Source organism: Anser brachyrhynchus (genome assembly GCF_964034855.1).
Source record: "Anser brachyrhynchus genome assembly, chromosome: 18".
NCBI classification, from domain to species: Eukaryota; Metazoa; Chordata; class Aves; order Anseriformes; family Anatidae; genus Anser; species Anser brachyrhynchus.
The window spans coordinates 3,305,229-3,325,465 of record NC_137711.1 but is presented as its reverse complement, the minus strand read 5'-3'; the positions used below and the strand labels follow the sequence as shown (position 1 = coordinate 3,325,465).

The window sequence follows — 20,237 nt, the reverse complement described above, 5'->3', positions numbered from 1 at the left end:
ACAATGCTTCTGGTATGGTTTCATTTGTCATGGTAGCCAATTTCAGGTGTGACAAAGCCAGTCTTTTAAACATCCCAGGAAATTCAATGCTTCATCTTAGGTAGGAAGCATACAAAGAGATTGTACCCTGGGGAAACAGCAAAAGGGTTTTTAATCAGGGAGAACATCACTTTTCGTTATTGAAATTTGGCCAGGACAAGAGTTATCTCTTTGGCTTTTACCAGAAGCGATGTGCAATCTTCAGTCCAAAGAATTTGGACACTCAGGTCTTGTACAGAAAGATTTATCGTGGCAAACGTTATTGCATAATAAAGGTTTAACAGGACTGAGGCCAAAGAAATTCTGTGGTCAGTGGCTTGAAATATGTTCTCCTGTTTGGAGAAATTATATATAACACAGGGTTAAAGTAGATGCAAACACAGAGTTCTTGGGTGGCTACAGCAGCAGTGTATGATATGCCTGGTTTGTGTACTTAGTTCACATCTGCCCATGTCTTTCCAGTCTAGTTAAGCTCAACCATTTTTGTACAAACCATTTGATTATCTTTTGTTTGGTTTCTTAGTCTGTCTGCTTACTATAAACATACCTACTGTATATGTTGTGGTGTTGGAGGGCAGCAACACTGTAAAAACTTTCCCACAGTGAACTCCAAGTGGTGTTGTGACTTCAAAAAATAAATTCAACTTCATGCTGACAAACAATCTTTATGCGCTTTAATGTCCTTCCACTAAGACTGCAGAAGCAGCATTAAAGTGAACTTCCCTACAAATTATGATGTTAGATAAGAATGTCCTTACTCAAATTTCCTGAAGCTACTCAGCAGTTATTTCTGTAGGGAACAAGCAGGCTGGCTGGGTTTGTTAGATTAAAGTAAGAACTTAGGGCAAGGTTCAGTTTAGTTGTTTACCATTTCAAAATCTGAAGTGTTCTTAACTCTTTCATGTGTGTTTTTCCATCCTTGTTTTGAAAACAATCACATTTTGTCTTTGAAGGAGCTTACAGGGAGAATGTACAACAAGCCTGCTGATCTAAATGTTTTTTTTCCTGCATCTTAATATATACAACATACCTTCTGACTCCGTTACTGAACAGTAATAAGATACAATTGTGTATTATTGAAGACAAATAGACCTTGATAAACATCTTCTGAAGAACAAAATGTGACTTAGGAAGGGGAAGAATGAAAGCATAACATTACCATAGTCCTTGTTGTGATATTTACTGTGTCAAAAGAGCAGAAGCTTTGGTATAAGTTTCTGGGCTGTGGTAGAAAGCCTGGATGCTGTTTTCAGCCCCAAGGGTAAAATGTAGTTGACAGCCTGAGGATGAGTTTTGTAGAAGTCCTTAGTGCTCAAACTTAGGCTTTTTCTGCACTATCCTTGCTATTATGCGGAACCATTTTAGCTCAGTTTACTTTTCCAATGAATGCTTCACTCATGGCTTTCATTGCTTTAAAATAGTATACTTTAAAAATACATAGTTTTGTCTGCTATCTTGTTAAAATAAATGGCAATTGAGAATATCGAAGTTAAAAATTATGGTTAACTTACCTCAAATTCAGTTTTGGAATCTGTTTTTATGCTGGATTTCTGCCTTACTTATTTTCATGAATTAGGAGCGTATGTATTCATAAAGTAGATTATTTTAAAAGTATTTTTTTTTCTCCCCTCGTAATGGGAATCTGATTATCTATAGCCCTCCCAACACCAGGATTTACTGGTTTAGGCAGACTTGAGTACTGGAAGGTGATCATGGCAGTCCTCACAAATTGAAAAATGATTTGTTGTCTAACTGCCCAACAGAACAGGAGAAACAAAAATATTTTCTACAAAGAGATTCAAAATGTCATTTTTTATTAAGAAGTGGTATTTACAAATTAGAGTTCAATTCTAGTTCAAATAAAGATGTCTTTCATGATGACATTTATTTGGTTCATACTCTTAAAAAAGCATGATGTGATTTACTGTTCTTCTCATGGCAGCCCTTCAGTTTCATACATATGTATTTTGGTTTGTCTTTGACCTTTTGCTTATTATTTTTAAATTTGCATGTTTCTCATAAATACAAGCTTTTTTTCTTTTTTGGGCATTCTTTATTGTGATATTCCCTCTTTAATGTGGTATAATTTTGAGAACAAGAAGTTTTGCAGAAGACCAGCATGAAAAGAATGAATGTTGAGACATTAAATGTTTACAGATCAGTTTAAGTGGATATAATCCACAACAAGTAACAAAGTGGGAACATTAAACTTCAAAGCACATATGGCTGCTGTTACAAAATCAAAAAATGCAAGACTTAGGCCATACAAAGTATTAGAGACACATTTTCCTTCTTTCTTATAAACAAGTAGAATATACCTTAGCTATTTAGACTGTAAACAGCGTAATTTCATGGTCAGATAAAGTATTTGAATTAATCATAAATATTTACATTAATTTTTAGCTTTCGAAAAAGCAAAAGTAAAGGGTGACTTTTTTCTTTTCCCCTCTGAGAGAGGACTTTTGGAAAATATCTATGCATTTGAAATTCAGTTCTGCAGCCTTCTCAGAAGTCCACCTGGTAATGATGAAGGCTTTCCATGTTCGGGATTATCTGCTGCTCGGTATTCTGGGGAGCAAGGTCGGGGAGCAAGGTCAGGGAGCTAACCTTGAGCTTTTGGCAAGCCTTCTTCAATGCTGGGTGTCTGTAGGCAATGGTTTGGCTTGCGGGACAGATGCAATATGAGCTGGAAACCAAGTGAGTTAGAAGAAAGATCGTAATACTACTGCAGTTGGAGAATTTCAGATATGAAATAGTATTGCAGGTACAAATGTGTAGGCCAAAGAAAATCCTAGATTTTCTGTTCTACAGGTTTTTCTACTTTGCATTTCCATCTCACCCTTGGTTTTTTTCTATTATTATATATGTTCTGTGTACTTGTACTTCATGATGTTCTCGTTCCTCTATTTCTCGCTCCTCTATTTCTCTCCTCACTAATCTCTTGTGTCTAACAATTTTTTTAGTAGCTGCATGCAGCATTCCTTTATTCACTGCCGTCTGCCCATGTTTTTTGCCATGCCAGTCATAGTGGTATATTAAAAAAAGGAAAAAAAAAAAAAAACTTTATATGAAAGACCTAATGTATCTGGTTTAGTAAACTCATTGACGGTAAAGAAAAACGTTATTAAACTTTCAGTTTCAATGAACAGTATTATCCAATATTTCTGATGATATACCTGGAAGTCTATGTTAAACATGCTAATATTTTCAAGTACTTCTGGGTGAAATATGACGACTCTTTAACAGCATATAGAAATTGTACATAATATTTTGGGACAGGAAATGAATAATACTGTATCAAATTGAAATTTCAGAGGGATTAAGCCTCTTTTTCACTGGTAAATTCAACTCACAAATTTATTTAATAGTACTGGAGAAAGTGCAAACACTTGATATTTGCCATGCCTCACAGATCATTCTAATTTTTTTAGAAAAAAGACTAAATGTTGTAAGATATGTATTGCAACCACATTCCAAATCTCACTGCCACATTTTACAAGATTATACCCTTGAAAGGTTTTCCTGGGTATTACACATTCTCTGTGATGTGCTGTTTGAGTCCTATCGTCTGAGAAAATTAAAAAGATAGAGGAAGTGGGTTGTGAACAATGGTTTGTATTCAGTTCTTAAAAACAGTGATTGAAAGAGCTGCTTTAATTATACAGTACTGTTAATGAATTATTTCCTTATGTTTTGTCTCTATGACTTACATATGTGGATACAGTTTCAATGCACTCATATTTTTCAAAAATGCTAGGTTAAAATCATTGTAATCAGTAAATTTTCTATAGCTTTACACTAATTTAAATGAAACTTTATTGAATAAAGTGTTGTTTTTTTTGGTATAAACTATGCATTTAGCTACTTAATTCTTTTAAAACACGCATTAATTGAATTTTTACAACCACAAGAGTTTGGAAAAATTGAATTTTTAAATGTGTAATTTCCACTCAAACTGCAGCTGGTTTAATAAAGAAATCAGTGCAGCAAATCCTACTGAATTGTTTTGTAGGCTGTTATCTAAACAATGTCAAAGTCATTGGTATGTTTCAAAATTCAGATAAATCACTTAAGATCTCAGAACTTCAATTAAAAATTTTGAAACTATTTTAAAAATATTTCAATTTTTTTAGATCTTTCAGGGAAGAACATGGAAGAGGTTTTCTTCAACTTGCTATTTTGTGTTGAAGTAATTTCTGTAAGCCAGGTTTTTCGTATTTTGAAGTTCATGCAATTTTCAAATATTTACTCTGTAAGTGCAATTTGAAATGCATTTGCATTAGGAAACACTAAAATTTTAAAACTTTCTGTCAATATTATATCCACAAAATAGTCTTTCCTGAAGATTGTCTATTTCTCTAACTTGTAAAAGATATTAGTGTGGTACTGGACATTTAAATTCTGATTCTTTTCTTAAAACGTGTTGAAATGTTCTAAAAGGAGAAAGAATTATGCATGGGGAAATTAACCTAGAATTTTAAAAAAAAGTTAGAGCCATGGTACCCTTTGAATCTAGAAACAGCAGAAACATTACCGTGTTTCTGATTTGCAGATTAAGTACACAGATTAGCAAAATTTCTAGTGGAAAAAAAAGTTCTTCAACTGGTAGATTCATCCAAAGGCATGCTTAAATATTTTGCTGGTTTTCTATTGAGCGATACCATGTTTGAGTTAAGTAAAGGCTTGCTGAAACAGATTATCTTTCAAACTATGCACCCAAAGTTTTATTGCAAACATTTTTGAATCTTTAGAGAGAATCTTTTTTTCTTCTTTTTAAGAAACAAGAAGCCAATGCTGACGTGATTGCTTATTCTGTAACTTTGTTTTTCAGCTAGAAAATCCAAGATATTTGCGGGAAAAACCAATGCCAGTGTCTTTGGTAGGTATTTATATTTATATTCCCTTCATATTTTATAAGGACAGGCAAACATGCTTAATATTTTTTTTCTGTTTAGGAATGATTTTTACTTGGAGTTATTACTTTGAACTTAGAATCTGCTTTTTCTCATTCAATAGACGACATCCAAAATTGGCCTAGGAAAAAGTAGCAGTTCTCGTGATGAACAAGCACTATTTCAAATGCATGAGAAAGAGGTAAGATGCTATTTGTATATTTTTTTTTTCAGAAAAGAAGAGAATTACAGCTAAATTAGCTATTTAGGGTGTTTCTTCTCAATTTAAGTATTCACAAAGCAGTTTGTTCTACCAGAAAATCTCATATAAGAATATTTTCCCTGAAGTGGCAAGGCTTTTCATTAAATAATGTATTTTCCAATTACGTATGGAGTAAAAGAGACCTTCTGAGCACATGGACTATTCTTTCGAAGGAATTTTTTGTGTGGAAAAGTGAAATCTAGGAATTTTCCAAACATAGCTTTTAACCGAAGCAATGGAACCCTTGACTTAACAAGGATTTAGTGCATTTACTTTCTATATACCTCTAAGAATCTGCAGCTATAAAACTTGTTTTTATTAAAGCCTACGTTATGTCTATGTTTGCCTCATCTAGCTCCAGTCCTCTTTTATTCATTTGTGCTATTTCTTTTGAACATTATTTGGCAAGATCAGCATCAAAACATGCTTATCTAACTCTCTCATACTATGTTATTTACTTTCAACTTTTAAGAATAAAAAATTAGTTTTGTGATCGTTTTTTCTGTTTTCATAGCTCAAGGCCTGATAAGTTGTATTCCTATGATTTTTGCCATAAATCAATTTCATTTAGAACATCAGTCATGAGATGGAACTTGAACATGCTATATTTAGCACGAGTTCTTCTGAAATCATATAGGCATTACATATTTTTTGGAAAGCCGGTGAACCAGACTTCAGTAAAGCAAATGCAATGTGTATTATGAGGAAAACCAAACCCAAACAAGAGCGCACGTTCTTTCTGTTTTCTTCTTCAAACAAGAGCGCACATTCTTTCTGTTTTCTTCTTCAAATCCTTCAATTTTCTGGGTTTAGTCATTTGCTATTGGAAAAGTAAATCATGTGCATGCAGGGAACCAGCTATCCAAAAGTACTTAAACCTACATAGGACTGCAAATATGCAGGAGCTGGAAAGGAAAGGACATTGTCTGCAACCCATGAAATCATCCCTCCCTTACGTGGTATGTTGTAAGAATATTTAAGAATTACAATGGTCCTAAAGTTAATTTCAAGGACGATTCAGAAGCATCTTTAACTGAGACACAAGGGAGGCTAAATTTGGTTTGCAGATACTTCCATTATTTTATTAACGATGAATATGAAATTCTGCTTTATGTTGCTGGCTGGAAATCTAATGTGATGCATAAACAAGCAGCCATACACCAGTTGCATGACACATGTATTTCACTTTCTCTGCACTGTTCTAATATTCACTGTTCTTTCTATCGACAGTCTTCAAACCACCGTTGCCTCAGGGTGAGGCAAGGCAAGGTTTCATAAGATGTGAAAATAAACTAAAAAATAAATTGTAAGCACGATATTGTCATTTAAATAATATTTTTAAATTAAACAAATAGGAATGCATGCCAAGTAGCAATATAAAGTACTCAGTGAATGGGTTTCTCGTCCTGTGAAAAAATCCTCTAAACCACGCAGTAAAAATCCAGTGCTTTCTCCTAATGTTACTCTACAGTGGGCTAGTTCAAACTGGAAAGGCTATAGAAAGTATTTCGCAATCACCATGTGTGCGCTGCTAAGTAGAAAACTTAAATGTGTTTTCATCTTATTTTGTTTGTGAAGCTCAATTAAGAATAAAGTCTTTTCATTTATAGAATGTAAATGTATTAACAGAAGGAGTGCTGTACAAGAGCTTTTTGTAAACCTTTAATTGTTTTCAACCTCTTTGTAGTAGAACATAAAATAGGATAACTGTGGTTTTTTGCTTTTAACCTTTAGACCTTTGTTCATAAACCATTCCTGCACCTGTTTTGACTCTGTAATGCTAAACACATGGCCATTTTCAATGATAACCACATCACAGATTTGTGAAAATGTGAATATCATCAGGCAGTGGTTTTTAGTCATATTTTCCCCAAATACTTCAGACGTGGATTAAACCATTTGGGAAACTGTCATTACCAAAAAATCCTGGGTTCAAACAAGGAAGATGCAACAAAACAGGAGTATATCAATTTTCAGCAGTACAGCAAAACAGAACAGATTGTATGAGTGGCTTATCTTGATAAATAGGAAAAAGCCTCCCTTTGAACTTCACCTTTGGTCATCGTGAGTGCTACCCAATACTCCACAGAGCAGACTAGACTCTACAAACGATGTCTAAATGAATCTGAGACAAGAATCTTCTGATATTATTCTTTTTAAATTTAATGTTGTAAACAATGTTAGTACATTGTGCAATAACTGTTAGGAAGTTTCATCTGTCTAGGATAACTGAAAACACTGAGTGTTTGCAATGCTTTTGTTGACTTTATCACTTTATCACTTTGCTGTTTTGATTTTTAGAAAACCAGTGATAAAAGACTGAGTATTGCAGTGCCCATGCTTTTCCAGCCTCGTGTATCTTGAAGCAATCTGGCAGAAACGGTTGTCTTTTCTACAGTCAGCTGAGTAGATGTTGTAGTGCAACTGCAGGGAGGAGTAGTTGTGGGGAAGGCAGTGGTTGAATTTTCAAGAGGATATGGAATACTTGCAGGATAATTTCCACCAATTTGTCATGTGAAATGAGGACTGATGGAGTGAGTAGGAGCCCAGAGAAAAGGAGAGATGATCTAAGTATTGAAAGATACCTTAAAGTGTAGAGAATGGGGGGAAAAGGTCTTTTCTTCCCCCTGAACTCACTTCAATGGATTGAGGACTGGATGAAAGATGAAAAAGAAGAAAGGTTTTTTTTTTTTTTTTTTTTGTTTTCAAAAATGTTTAAAATACAGATTTAGAACTTCTGTATTTATAATCTTGATTTTTTTCTCTCCTTTTTTGTGAATAGCCCTGCAATGATATAAATTTTGTTTGTAAAGATCATCGAGCCATGAATATAGCTTTGCTGCACTGAAAGTGTTGGCATCTAGTCATTTATTTACGTGAAGATAAAATCAGCATGCTGCAGTGACGATGTTATAGTTAAGTGTTGGTCTGGCTAAAAATGACCTGAATTTAACGTGTTGAAAGCAGATATGTTTTGCTTCTCACTTAACCAGCAGGAGATTATGGCTTGATGTGGAGTGAATTGCACAAGGGCTGTGGTCTAGATGTTCACCAAAAGGGAACATGCATAGGATGTAGTGGAAAGAAGACAGAGAGGAAAGTAAGTTGTTGAAGTTTTTGAGGAAGAATAAATAGTGCTTGCTGGTGTTATCAGAGAATAGCAGTGGTGTTTTAGAAACAAATGAGAAAACAATTGGAGAAAAAAATGTGCCACTCCAATTAGAAGGAGATGGGCATGCTCTGTAGGAATGAAGCAAAATGGATCAGATTATAGACACAATTATATTAACCATAATTTCAACAGCAGGTGAACCTTGTATTCTCCTTTCAGCAATGCTATGAAGGAATCAATGAGCATCATTACTTTGGTTTTGATTTCTTCCTCTTAATTGCTTGGTTATATGGCAAAATATATAAATATGTGAATGAGACATTTAATGCATGCTAGGTTAATTAGAAGCAATAAACAAACTTACATGGAGACAGTATTCTAAAAGAAAGATGCTTGTAATTAAATTAAGCTTTTACCAATTCAACATTATTGTGCTTTGAGCTACGTCACTGATTTGATTTTTTTTTTCTTCATTGAAGAGAGATATTTTGTCCATATTTTCTGAGAATGGTAATAAAATCTATCAGTATTGCTCTCTTGTACATTATAATGAAACAAAAGCGGATGTGTGCTCATGTGTACGTACGTCTTTCTAGAGTTTAAATGTACACAGTGGATGGATATAAATACGTATAGATGTGGAGTTGGGAAGGCTGAAGGAGCTTATAGGCTGAAGGAGCCTATTTAGGCATGTCCTGTGGCTGGTGACCCTGCTTATACTTTAAGCTCAGAGGTATTTACTAATAATAGCAGGAGGGAGAATGTTTCTGACTTTCTGAATGCGTTTCAGTTGCAAAGGTACTTATAGGTGGGCCTAAAACTTGAAATTTACAGTAACTGGAGCTTCATGCAGTTCCACGGTCAGTTTGGAGCTTCTTGTGTTGCAACGATCTTTTTGATTCCTCTGTTTTTCATTCTCACTTATCCTAATTTACTGTTCATCTTTTGTCTCCCTGTTCATCCAAAACTGTACAAGTCATACTTCTGTTGTTAAACTTCCTGCTGTTTTTGAACTGGTAAAAGTTAAAAATTTTAATTCTTACATTTTAACAACAACCTCCACCAGAATGCATGTTGAATTCTGTTTACGTATATGTGGTTCATAAGAAGAGGCAAAAAAATCCAAAAAGGCAGGAAAGACATAATTATTCCTTCTTGATTTTTACTTTTCCAGAACTTTTTCGTATGATAGCTTGGTTCTGAAAACACTTTCGTTTCCCTTTAAAAATTTTATATATATTATATTCCAAACAGTAAGTATTATGACTTTGAATATTCTCTGGTTTGTTTGAATTTTCTTCTTTATGGACTAACCTGAAGTCTGTATTGAATGAAGTGTCTGATTTATTTTGAGAATTCAGTTGTAAACTGACTCTCCCCTGGTTATCATTCTGAACACAGATCTATTAGTTTAAAAACGCAACAATCTTGACTTGTTAACACGGTTCCTGACTGAATGTCCTGTTCCCAAGAACATATGCAAGTTGTCCATTGTCTTCCGTATGAGGAAATCGTATCCTGTCTGCTTTGATAACTCTTCAGAATGTAGTGTAATAAAATCCAAACCTTATTTTATTGCTAGACTGGTGTGAGACATACAGTGTATATCAGGATGAGACATGTTTTCATAAACTGACTTGTGATTTATAATTCCTGATACTAATTGGGCTGGTCATGGGGATATATATGGACATGTATATTTATTTATTTTTTGCAATAGATTGTGAACTGTCTTTAATTATTGCACATATGTGCTGGAGACATTGAGAAAGATCAAAGCGGTAGGTTAGCAATTCAAACTAGCGTTTTAACCAGTAAAATGTCCAGATGGTTGCCAAGCAGCTGGGAATTAATCTTTTGCTGCATGATTAATCTCTACCTCAGTGTCTCATTTTTGTCTTTTTAAGTTTGATTTTTACATGTATAGATCCTGCTATTCATGGCAGAAAATACATTGAGTAGAAAAAGTAGGTACCATACACTGTTATTCTCACATGTTGCAATTGTGAAATAAAGGCAGAAGTGTGCTTTTAATGACTGTTCTAGGAGATCCTGAGGTGACTACAAAATTCAGTAGCTGGTGAAATATAACATAAACAAATATGAAATAACACTGGGAAAGTAAGTTCAGTTGATTAAGTGTATATAGAATGATTTATTTTGCTAGGCATAGCACTAAGCAGAATTAAATTATATGAACTTTTCAAGTAGTATCTACTATCTTCATTATACTCAGACTTTTACTAACTCCCTTTAAAATTGGTATGATTTTGGCACATTCAGAAGGCTCAGCAGGGTTCAGTTCTCAATGCTGTCAACTGAAGATAGTTTGTTACATTTCTGAGCTCTCTTTTATATAATTGCATCTGATAATTTGTTACTATATATAAGCTTTGACAATTCCTAAACATAGTTTTAACTTTTTTGGTACTTATTGATGTCAGTCTCTTCTACAAGTGGCAGACACATTTGTTATGTATGGAAGTGGGGTGGTTACCACCCCAAATAGAGCTGTTAAGTAATATGATGTGCTGTAGTACTAATACACACACTATGTTTATTAGCTATATAAAAAACCCTTTAGAGTAAAAATACCAATTCAAGTTATAACAGTTGGTGGGATACAAGGCAGTATGCTTTCCTCCCCATTCCCACCACCCTCAACTTGGAAATCTATGAAAAAATATATTGTTCTCTTTTAAAAGAGATTAATGACTCTTACATATAAATACCAACAATTATCCATGCAATTATTTTTCTGTATACACCAAATGTTCAGTGTCATTTTAAAAAAAAAAAAACTCAGACATTTTTCTTGACAGGGTAAAGCTGGGCTGGTATGGTTTGATTTAGGACAAAGCCTTTCATTTTTAGTGGCTATAAAAATGGAACAATGTCATACTAATTTTTTACGTAGGTGAGCATCTAGTTTCTCTTCAAACAGTACCCTGTAAAAATATTGTAAATGAAAGTAGTAGCTGTCATGTTTTTAAAGAGTACAAATACAAAGAAGGTTAGATATGTGGAGGGAAGTATACATGTTTGTTAGGTCAAATAATGTAGTCCAGATCATAAACATAGTCTCCTGTGGAAGGACCTCTGCATCTGGGCAAAATGCCATGTATATAAAGGCTCTTTTTACATTCTGACTTCTGGCTTGCATGTTTCACTTGTCTGCTGCTTTTCTTTCAGTCTGTCTGGATTATTGAGACTGTAAGCTCTTTGCAACAGAGACTTTCCAAGACACTTTCTTTTTTTTTCCATGTTAGGCATTATGTTGGATGGAAATATTGATGGTATTTAATGCAGAAGTTTATTTATTATTTAAGGAGTTTGTTTATTATTTAAGGAGTGATTATGTATCTGCTGTTTCAAAATGAAGTTATACATTTATTTTTTGGGGGGGAAGGAGGGAGATATCTATATTACCCTGGGAAGATGAGCACAGCAACATCAGGAAAAAAGCCCAACCTTAATGTGAATCCCAGCTGGAAAACCTGCTTTTATTGTGTGTAATGTTCTACTAGGAAAAATATTATTTATGACTTCCTTTAATTTATACATTAGTGCCCTGGAAATCAAAAAAGACAGGCTGCAAAAGTATCCTGTCTAGCCCTCACAGGATCATTTTGGGAAATGTCTGCACCCGAAACAGTGAAAAACAATGGGCCTCGACACTTAAAAGCTCCTTTACATATTATAAAAAAATGTATGTGTAGAAAGGACTCAAAATAGTCCTCTTTTATTGTATAGAATCCCATTTATCGAGGGAACCAAAGTGAAGCTCAGGGAAATGGAGCAGTCGCTGGTTTTGTACCCAGAGCACAGGGAGAGGGGCTCTCATGGCTAGGCTTCGTCTTCCTGCTGCTGAAAGTCAGACTCCTTGAAGTCGAAACCTGGGGAGAAATGCAAACTTCTCACCATTTTTCTCAGCAAAACATTCATCCTTATACCTTGCTAATTTATTTGTAAAGGCGTTTACAGACAAGCTTGTCTGTAGACTTACATTGCTTTACATTGCCATAGCTTAAATGTTCTCCTGGTTTTGGCCTTCCTGGGATTTTATGGTGAACAATTACCAACAGTGTCATCCATGTCAGATCTGAGTTGTTTTTTCTTGTAAGTCTGAGACTTCTTGGCTTGTTATCCTTCCTCTAATTAGTTTAATTGAACAACATAGGCTTGAGAGACGTGACGCTTCCAAAAAACAGTTTTTCTGCTATTTCATCTTTTAGACTTTGTGTCACGAAACTTTCCTGTGCAATGTGCTCCTAGAGTACTATCAGCACGTACAAGGAAAACAAATCTTTTTTGATGTGCTTGTTAAATATGAAAAATGATATTAAGGTGTATATCATGTGACAAGTGTGCTTCTTACAGACAGCTTATTGCAACAAAAACAGGAGGCACAATTTTTACAATTATTTTGAAAATGGAAGAGTAGTTTCAATATGAGAAAAAGAAATTATATATATATACTGCAGAAATTTCTATTCAAAGTAATTGCTATAAATATAGTATTCATTTCTTTCCTTTTTTTCCTCTCCAGTAATTTTTTTTGACACTTTTCAGGTTGTTCTGCCCCTTGAATTGCTCTAAATGTTAACATTTTTTATTTTATTTTAATGTTTAATGCACCTCGAAGTTGATCTTAATTTTTTTGAGGGTACAATACAAGATAGAGAAATAACACAATGAAAAAAAATACTTTGTTAATTATAATCTGAGATGCATTATTCCAAATTGCTTTTGTATGAAGTTCTGATTATACACATAATCTTGAGTGTTTTTCAGGTGTGGTGTCTATTGCCATGGCCTGCCCATATAGGTTAAAACACTGTATGAATTATAGGTATTTGTATATTTTTTTAACCCTGGATGTTAAAATCAAGTAAACATGATTCAGTAGAAAGTTCTAGTTGTGTTTCCAGTTGTTTTTTTAAAGAAATCTTTCTCTTCCGTGAAAATATCAAAGCTTTGCATTGTGAACTGCTTTCTTTAAGCAGCTGCGTTACACCAAGACAAATAAGTTTTGTCGTACACTGTAAGATATGCAAGTCATTGTTCTGCGCTGTTAGCTCTTACTTTGAAGTTCTCATTTATTGTTTACATCCTCCTCCCCCTTTCCTCTCCTCCTCCCTCTCCCATATATTCATAGACTTGGAAGAAATCTGGCAAGCAAACAAGTGCTGTTTTGTCAAATATCCAAAACCCCTCTCTGATGGATGTTAGAGCTTCGCGATGCCCCTCTGGCCTAAGGGTGATCCCGGTGATGAGACAAGTGAACAGTGAGCAGGGGTTCAAAGCTCTCTCCAAACTACAGCCTCAAATTAATGTACTTAGTTTACTTAGTGATTGACTTTTAAATCAGGTATTTCAGTATTCCTACAAATTCTTGTAAATAGTGACAAGATGAATATGTGTCTTCTGTCGTGAGGAAAAGCTGGGATGTCACCTTTATTTTTCCAAAGATTTATGACTCTTGCAGGTTAGTTTCTATCAGTTTTAGTTGGACAGTTATTTAAATTTTCATGGCAACAAACCCGCGTTATGAAAATGTAAGACAGTGATATGATGAAAATCCATCTTCAGGTAACTATTTGCTGGATTTAGTGTGTTTTTTGTTGTTTTTTTGTTAATTAGGAAGAAAGTGTGACTAGGCACATAAAAGCAGTTCTGTTGATACCACCCTCCATGGCTTTAAATAACAGGGACAGCACAGATGTTTGACATCAGTAATGTTTACATGGCCTTAGGGTTTAATTGCCTCATACTCTTTGTAAGGAGAGTAAACAATGACAGAAATCCAAAGGAATGGTGTTCAGGCTACAGCAATGGCTGCATTTCATACATAGTTGGAAACTTCTCTGATACAGCTATCTATCTACACAATATCTACACTTTTTTTTTTTTGACTCTGGTAACATGTTGTAAACTTAATGTTCTCTGCTGCCTCTGAACTAGTAGTAAAAGCTATTAAAATTGATGAGCATCAGAGCAATTAGTCGCTTCTAACAAAGTGAATGACAGATTTTCTAAGCTGTCTTTATCTGTTTTCTCTAACACTTGTGAAGGTGTTAGTTTGTTACTGCGGTCAGTCAGTTTGTTTCTCCATATATGTTTAATAAAGTAAAACGCTGAAATGCAAAGGGAAGTTTATAAAAGAGGAACATGTAAAAGTTATAAAGTGCTGTCCCACAGGAAATTGAGACCAACTTAGCAAATGAGGTTTGGCATTTGGGTAACTACAGATATGCAATTGATTCAATTAAGTATGCTTGTAATTTCAAAGATACGCCTTTATTTAAATTAGTATTTAATCAAAGATTAAAACTTTGAAGTGGCAGGGGAGAAGTTTCACCCAGTTGTGAAGTGAGCCCATTTGCTTCAAACCCAGTCTTAATGAGATCCCTTTTTAAAATGTGTTTGCATCATGTGATTTGTTTTTTTAATTTACATATGCGGTGAATTTGTGCAAGGCCAACTTCCAAAGGGTGGGCCAAAAAGTTTGCTTTCTGGCTTTTCTGGAAATTTTCCATAGAAGAAATTACTAATGTAGGGTTTTAAAACCAATATATCTGTATTTTTACAGCAAATACTCACACTAACATTTCCAGAGATTACAATGAAAAATGCTGAAGATGTGTGTCTTGGAAGTATTGCACTGGGAAGTATTGTTCCTGGAGATTATTTTATTTTTAATTTATTTATCAGATACTCATTACAAGTACAGGTTTCAACTTAAGCTGAAAGCTTGATGTGCATACAAATCATTGCTTTTTCAAAGATTTTTAAAATCAGGCTTCCTAATATTTATTTATATGGTATGTCCTGAAGTGACCAAATTGTATAAGTTGTGGATGACACAGGTCTGAAAAATGTTTGGAGTGCTGAAACTTCAGAATTTCATTGTAAGTTTATAGGATTGCTTTTGAAGGTTTCCTTTTCAAGTCCTGAACTGGTGAGTTGCTGGTCTTTTGGATTTTTCAAGTAAGAGATTTTTAAATTTATTTTTTTAAATTAAAAAACTGTTCATTTAGTTACTGCAGTGCTTGCCTTTGTTAAGAGTTGACTTCTGTACCTTGGACATGCTTTTCCAATTCTTTTTGTTTGATTGCCAGTAGCTCTCCTGAGACAAAGCTGTCAAACCTTTTTGGAAAGTAGTCCCAAAATCTGTGCGCTTTTAAGGGGGAGGTCCATCCTCCCAGAGTTAGTGCAATGAATAGAAAATGAAGTGAAATTGATAAGAACTAATGCAAGTGCAAGAAAGTTGTTAAGTGGAAGATTAATGACTAGAAGCAGGAGCCAACTTCAAGTATTGCTGTTAACCTGTGGAAAGACAGCCAAGTTGCTGAGAGCAGTCACTGTCGCTTTAAAATATATGTCCATATTTAATAGAAGACGACTTCTAGTTTGTCTCATTTTTATGCTCTTTCAACGTATAGAACAATAAAGGCATGGGCCAGAGCTCAACTGATGCAAAATGCAGAGGATTAATTTATGTCAGCTGAGATGTTCTCACTTTGTTAATGAGTTTTAAATGTATTGTGTTTGTGTGTACTTAATAGGTGTGTGTGTGTGATAGCCATGTGTCAGTAATTTGTAAGCTTTTAATGTAATTCAACTAGATTGGAGGTTCTGTCATGTTTAGTTTCTAGTATTTGTGTTTTTACATGTCCTTCATATTTATTTATGGTATGGTATGTTCACAAACTGTCTGTCTGGAAGTGGATTACTGCGCTGTTTTTTAAAATCAACGCTTGTTTATCACCGGGTACTGAGATTTTCTTCTACAATGTCACTTTGTTAGAAGGATATATGCATATATTTCTTTTCATATATACATATGCATGTATTTTGTGAATAGAACATGCATTCTTATTGTGATGCTCATTTTTGGATGATAAGGTGTCTGGCAGCTAAGCATACTTTCCCTTTTCTTTGGATTAATTGTCAATCCAACTTTATTTTCTTGATAATTTGCATAAGACTATGTGCCTCTTTAGTCTTGAGAGATAAGAAGCCTCTTTATGTGGTGTAATAAGCAGGCATGTACTCTGGCAATCGGTGGGTGTGGAGTCTGGAAATTAACAGCGTGCGCTGCTCTTCTGCGCTCAGCTGTTGAGGACCGCAGTATTTATTGCACTGCATTTTGCGTTTTTTAGTTGAATGATGACTTGGAGTTTTGTAGCTCAATTTTTTTCAAGTATTTCTGCAAGTCATAGTTAACAGATGCATACAACAAAGTAATATAATAGCTGTTAATCATTTGTGGTGTATTTGTTTCTTCTATATGTTAGCTAAAAATTCTTGCTAGAATGACTGCTTTGGATAAGTCAAAGGAGTAAAAATAAGGGCGGAATGAATAATGCTTGTTGGTTCCTTTAGAGTTTGTCAGCTGAGAAGATTGGAGGTGATGTTCTTAGCCGAGCTAACCAAAACTGAGCCTGAGAGAGCTGCACGATGGCCTGAGCCTGGTGCCCCACTGCAGGCCCGGCGGGCCTCAGCACTGTGGGCTCTTGGAACATCCTGAAAGCAGATTTTTTTTTTTTCTGTTGGCAGTATAATGGTTCAATACATCTTTTGGTGAGATGTTGGTACTCGTGCTCCGATGGTTGTGATCTGTCCTGTGTAACGTGAGGGAGGTTACAGGGATCTGTCATTCTGGGGAAGCTTTTCTGGCTGCTCTGTTGCCTGGATAGGAGAAACAATTAAAGGTACAAGTGGAACAGCACGAAGGTGAATAGAGGTGTTGCCTTTTTTTTTTTTTTAAGAACTCTGAGAAGCACAAACTAGCTATCATATTTGCAGAGTCCTGAAGGCAAGCTTTAAAGGCATAGTGCAAACACGCAATAGATTAAAAATACTTTTAAGATGAAAACTTGGACTATAAGTAATAAGTGGCAATATGCTGTTGTTGGGGGTGTTAAGTACACTACAGTGAACAAACAAGCGGAAACAAGAAATGTATTTTAGCAATCAAATTCAGCCGTAATCTTAATCCCTTTATAAGAAACCTTTAAAAGGAAATGTGTTTATAATGTGAAATCTCTGAATAATAGAAAACAAAAATAAACATGCATCTGTGCTAAAGGACGTTCTTTGTGTAAATGTCACACCTGCCTAAAGAATAAAAGCTTGCCTACCGTGCTTGGTATAGTAACACAAATATGAAAAGTTTAATTCTTAACTGTTTATTTAAATAAAAGATGATAGCTCTTTTCTGGGCAGTAGCAGTTGTTTTTATTGCCAACTAAAACATCTTACAAATTCATTTTCTAAATAAATATTTTAGGTTGAGAACTTTTGTAGCAGCTTTATCAGATAAATATGAAAACACCAAGAAACTGAATATTGATTTTTTTTTTTAATTTTTTTTTCATAGCGGTTATTTGTTAGTGACTTCCCATTGCCTTCTCAAAGACATGCATGAATAATATAAAGGTTACGCAAAGGACATCAGTGAAATTTATTCTTTAATTTAGTTGTTTATTGGTTCTATTTTGTTTTTAAAGCTGGATGTGAAAATGAAAATATTGGAAGGTAAATTTCATGAAGAAAAACTTAAATTGCAGCAGAAGCATGATACTGATGTTCAAAAGGTAAGAACTATTTTTTTCCAGAGACAATATATAGAACAAAATAATAGAGAATCTGACTATAATAAATTGTTCACAATTGTACTTATTCAGAATTGCAATTAATGTTCCTTTAAAGTAAGATTGTAGATAACAGATTGCATAAGCTGATAAGAATGCAGAATATTCTATGATAGCAGGAACTTAGGTAAAGAAAAATGCTTGCAGAAAGCATATGAAAATACCAGGTGACTTTTGTTTGTTTGTTTTAACTAGGCAACCCATTTTACCAGTCTAGCAGCTTCTATCGATTTGTATGCTGATGAAATCATAAACTTCTGATTTTTCTTTTAAAGAGAAGACACCTGTATTTTAGGAAACTGTGCACAAAAATATTGAAAAGAATTATATTTTTATGGACAAAATGTGAAAAATAGCAGTAGGACAATATGCATGCTTGTCACAGGTTCCTACCAACAGAACAGTAGTCTCTGGTTTGACACCATCTTAAAGCATAGGCTGGTCTATAGTTTTTTTATGCTCTTACATTATTAACGCTGTGTGTTGCTTTTAACCATTCACAGCGATAAAATGACACCAGATGCACTTCCTTTGGGCTAAGTTGGGTTTGACTTTATCGTATTGCACAACACCACTTTGGGGAAGATTACGAGAAGACCATCAAAGACCATTCTGTTACATTTAATACTGTGTTTTGAATGTGTGGGGTCAAATCCTGTGAGGTACTAAGTGCCTTCTGACGCGCTGTGATTCCAGGAGTGTAACGGGAGCTCAGTGCTCAGGATCGGGATCACAATGACTTGTCCTACCGTACGCTTAGCATTACTGAGTATCTCAGTTTTGTTTCTTAAGACTGAGTCACAGATTTGGAGGAAGTCAGTTGACACAACACTGTGACACATCAAAGCCTCCTGAAAGGATGTTAATATTTGGTCAGGTGCGTTTTTGGCTCATCTGTTCTCAAAGTCTGCAAGCATAACTAGCTAGCAAAGATGGGAGTCTAAAGGAAACGGCTTTGTGAGAATAAGAAATAGTTTAAATGCTTTCTCATCCCTTGAGTTGTCATCCTTTTCTAACCGATCGTAGAATTCCAGCTTCTGAAGTCGTTTCATAGTGTCGGATGTTTTAGAAAAGGTTAAATATGGTCATATCAATCTTTAAAGACAAAAAAAAAGTTTAATGCAAATGGAGTAATATTGTTTTAAGATAAAAGCATCTGTTTGATGAGAGATTTGGGGCACCGCTATAAAATCTGAGTTGATTGTTTATTTTAAACTTGAAGTTTAAATTAATATAGTATCTCAAAGTATGCAAATACTCAAACAATTTTTTTCCAAAATCAACGTGTACAGAAATGTAAATGTAGTTACACCTGAAGGACTTGGTCTATTACAAATAATAGTACTGGTGAAGTCAAAGAAAGTGTAACGAAGCTCACTAATGATTTAAATTCTCATCAGGTTTAAGGAATATTGAGGTGCTTTTAAGTATACCTAGGCAGTACAAATATGAAAAGGGAAACAAATCATTTCTATTTGCAGTCGTAGAACCGTGAAACTTCCAGAATCTTCCAGGGCATTTGCTTAATTTTTCTGTCTTGTAAATGCAACGTTGGATTTGCCCAAGTTTAAAAGAAAACAAAAAGACCCCCCCAAAAAAAACATGAAATGTCTTTTTAATCTATCCTAGTGCCTGCTTTTATCTAAATCAATCCTTTGTTTATGACTTGGCAGTCTTAGCTATGAAAATTATTTATATTTCATTGCTTAACCTGCAAGATCTAAGGATATCTTGAAGGCAGCTCTGTTGACAGTTATCAGTGTGCACTGGTTGTAGCTTTGTGTTTTTGGAAATTTGTTAAAGTATTGTGAATCTTTGCTACAGATTTTGGATAGAAAGAATGATGAAATAGAGGTATTGAAGTCCCTCTACAAAACGAAACAAAATGAAGCTGAGGAGACGATTAGAAAACTGGAGAAAAAAGGTGATTTTTATCTTCACAGTTGTTGGTTGCTGTACTGGGTTTTTTGTTTATTTTTTCTACATAGTGATATTGTACTGCATCCTTGTGGTCATGAGCCTGCGTGTTCCTTCCAGGTGCAAGCATACTTTTCCTCCTCATTTGCAGTTCTTTCCTGTATTTTTGCTTTAGATTTTAGAGGCTTGCCTGGTTGTTTTTGCTGGTTGTCTAGTTGCCAAAGCAAATTTTCCAAGAGGCGGTGTGTGCTTATGGTTAATGCCTACACGCTTTCATGAGCGTTACCGAAAAAAAAATTTGATACTGAAATATTTTGGCCACTTATTCAAAACTTCTGGGATCTCTGGTTCAAGGT

General features: G+C 34.6%; 1 protein-coding gene across 9 annotated transcripts in view; it reads left to right on the top strand.

Annotated features, from left to right (window-relative positions):
* Positions 1-20,237, top strand: part of CEP112 (centrosomal protein 112) — a 163,326-nt gene that overhangs the window by 13,123 nt on the left and 129,966 nt on the right. For 8 of the 9 annotated variants that reach the window (XR_013940635.1, XM_080560596.1, XM_080560591.1 and 5 more), the window contains 4 exons: positions 4,871-4,918; positions 5,056-5,133; positions 17,821-17,907; positions 19,789-19,888. Coding sequence is in view for 8 of the 9 variants with exons in the window: in XM_080560596.1 (XP_080416722.1) it covers positions 4,871-4,918; positions 5,056-5,133; positions 17,821-17,907; positions 19,789-19,888 (313 nt within the window). In the remaining variant the exon portion in view is untranslated. The remainder of the gene's footprint in view (positions 1-4,870; positions 4,919-5,055; positions 5,134-17,820; positions 17,908-19,788; positions 19,889-20,237) is intronic. The other variant, XM_080560593.1, reaches the window with a different exon arrangement.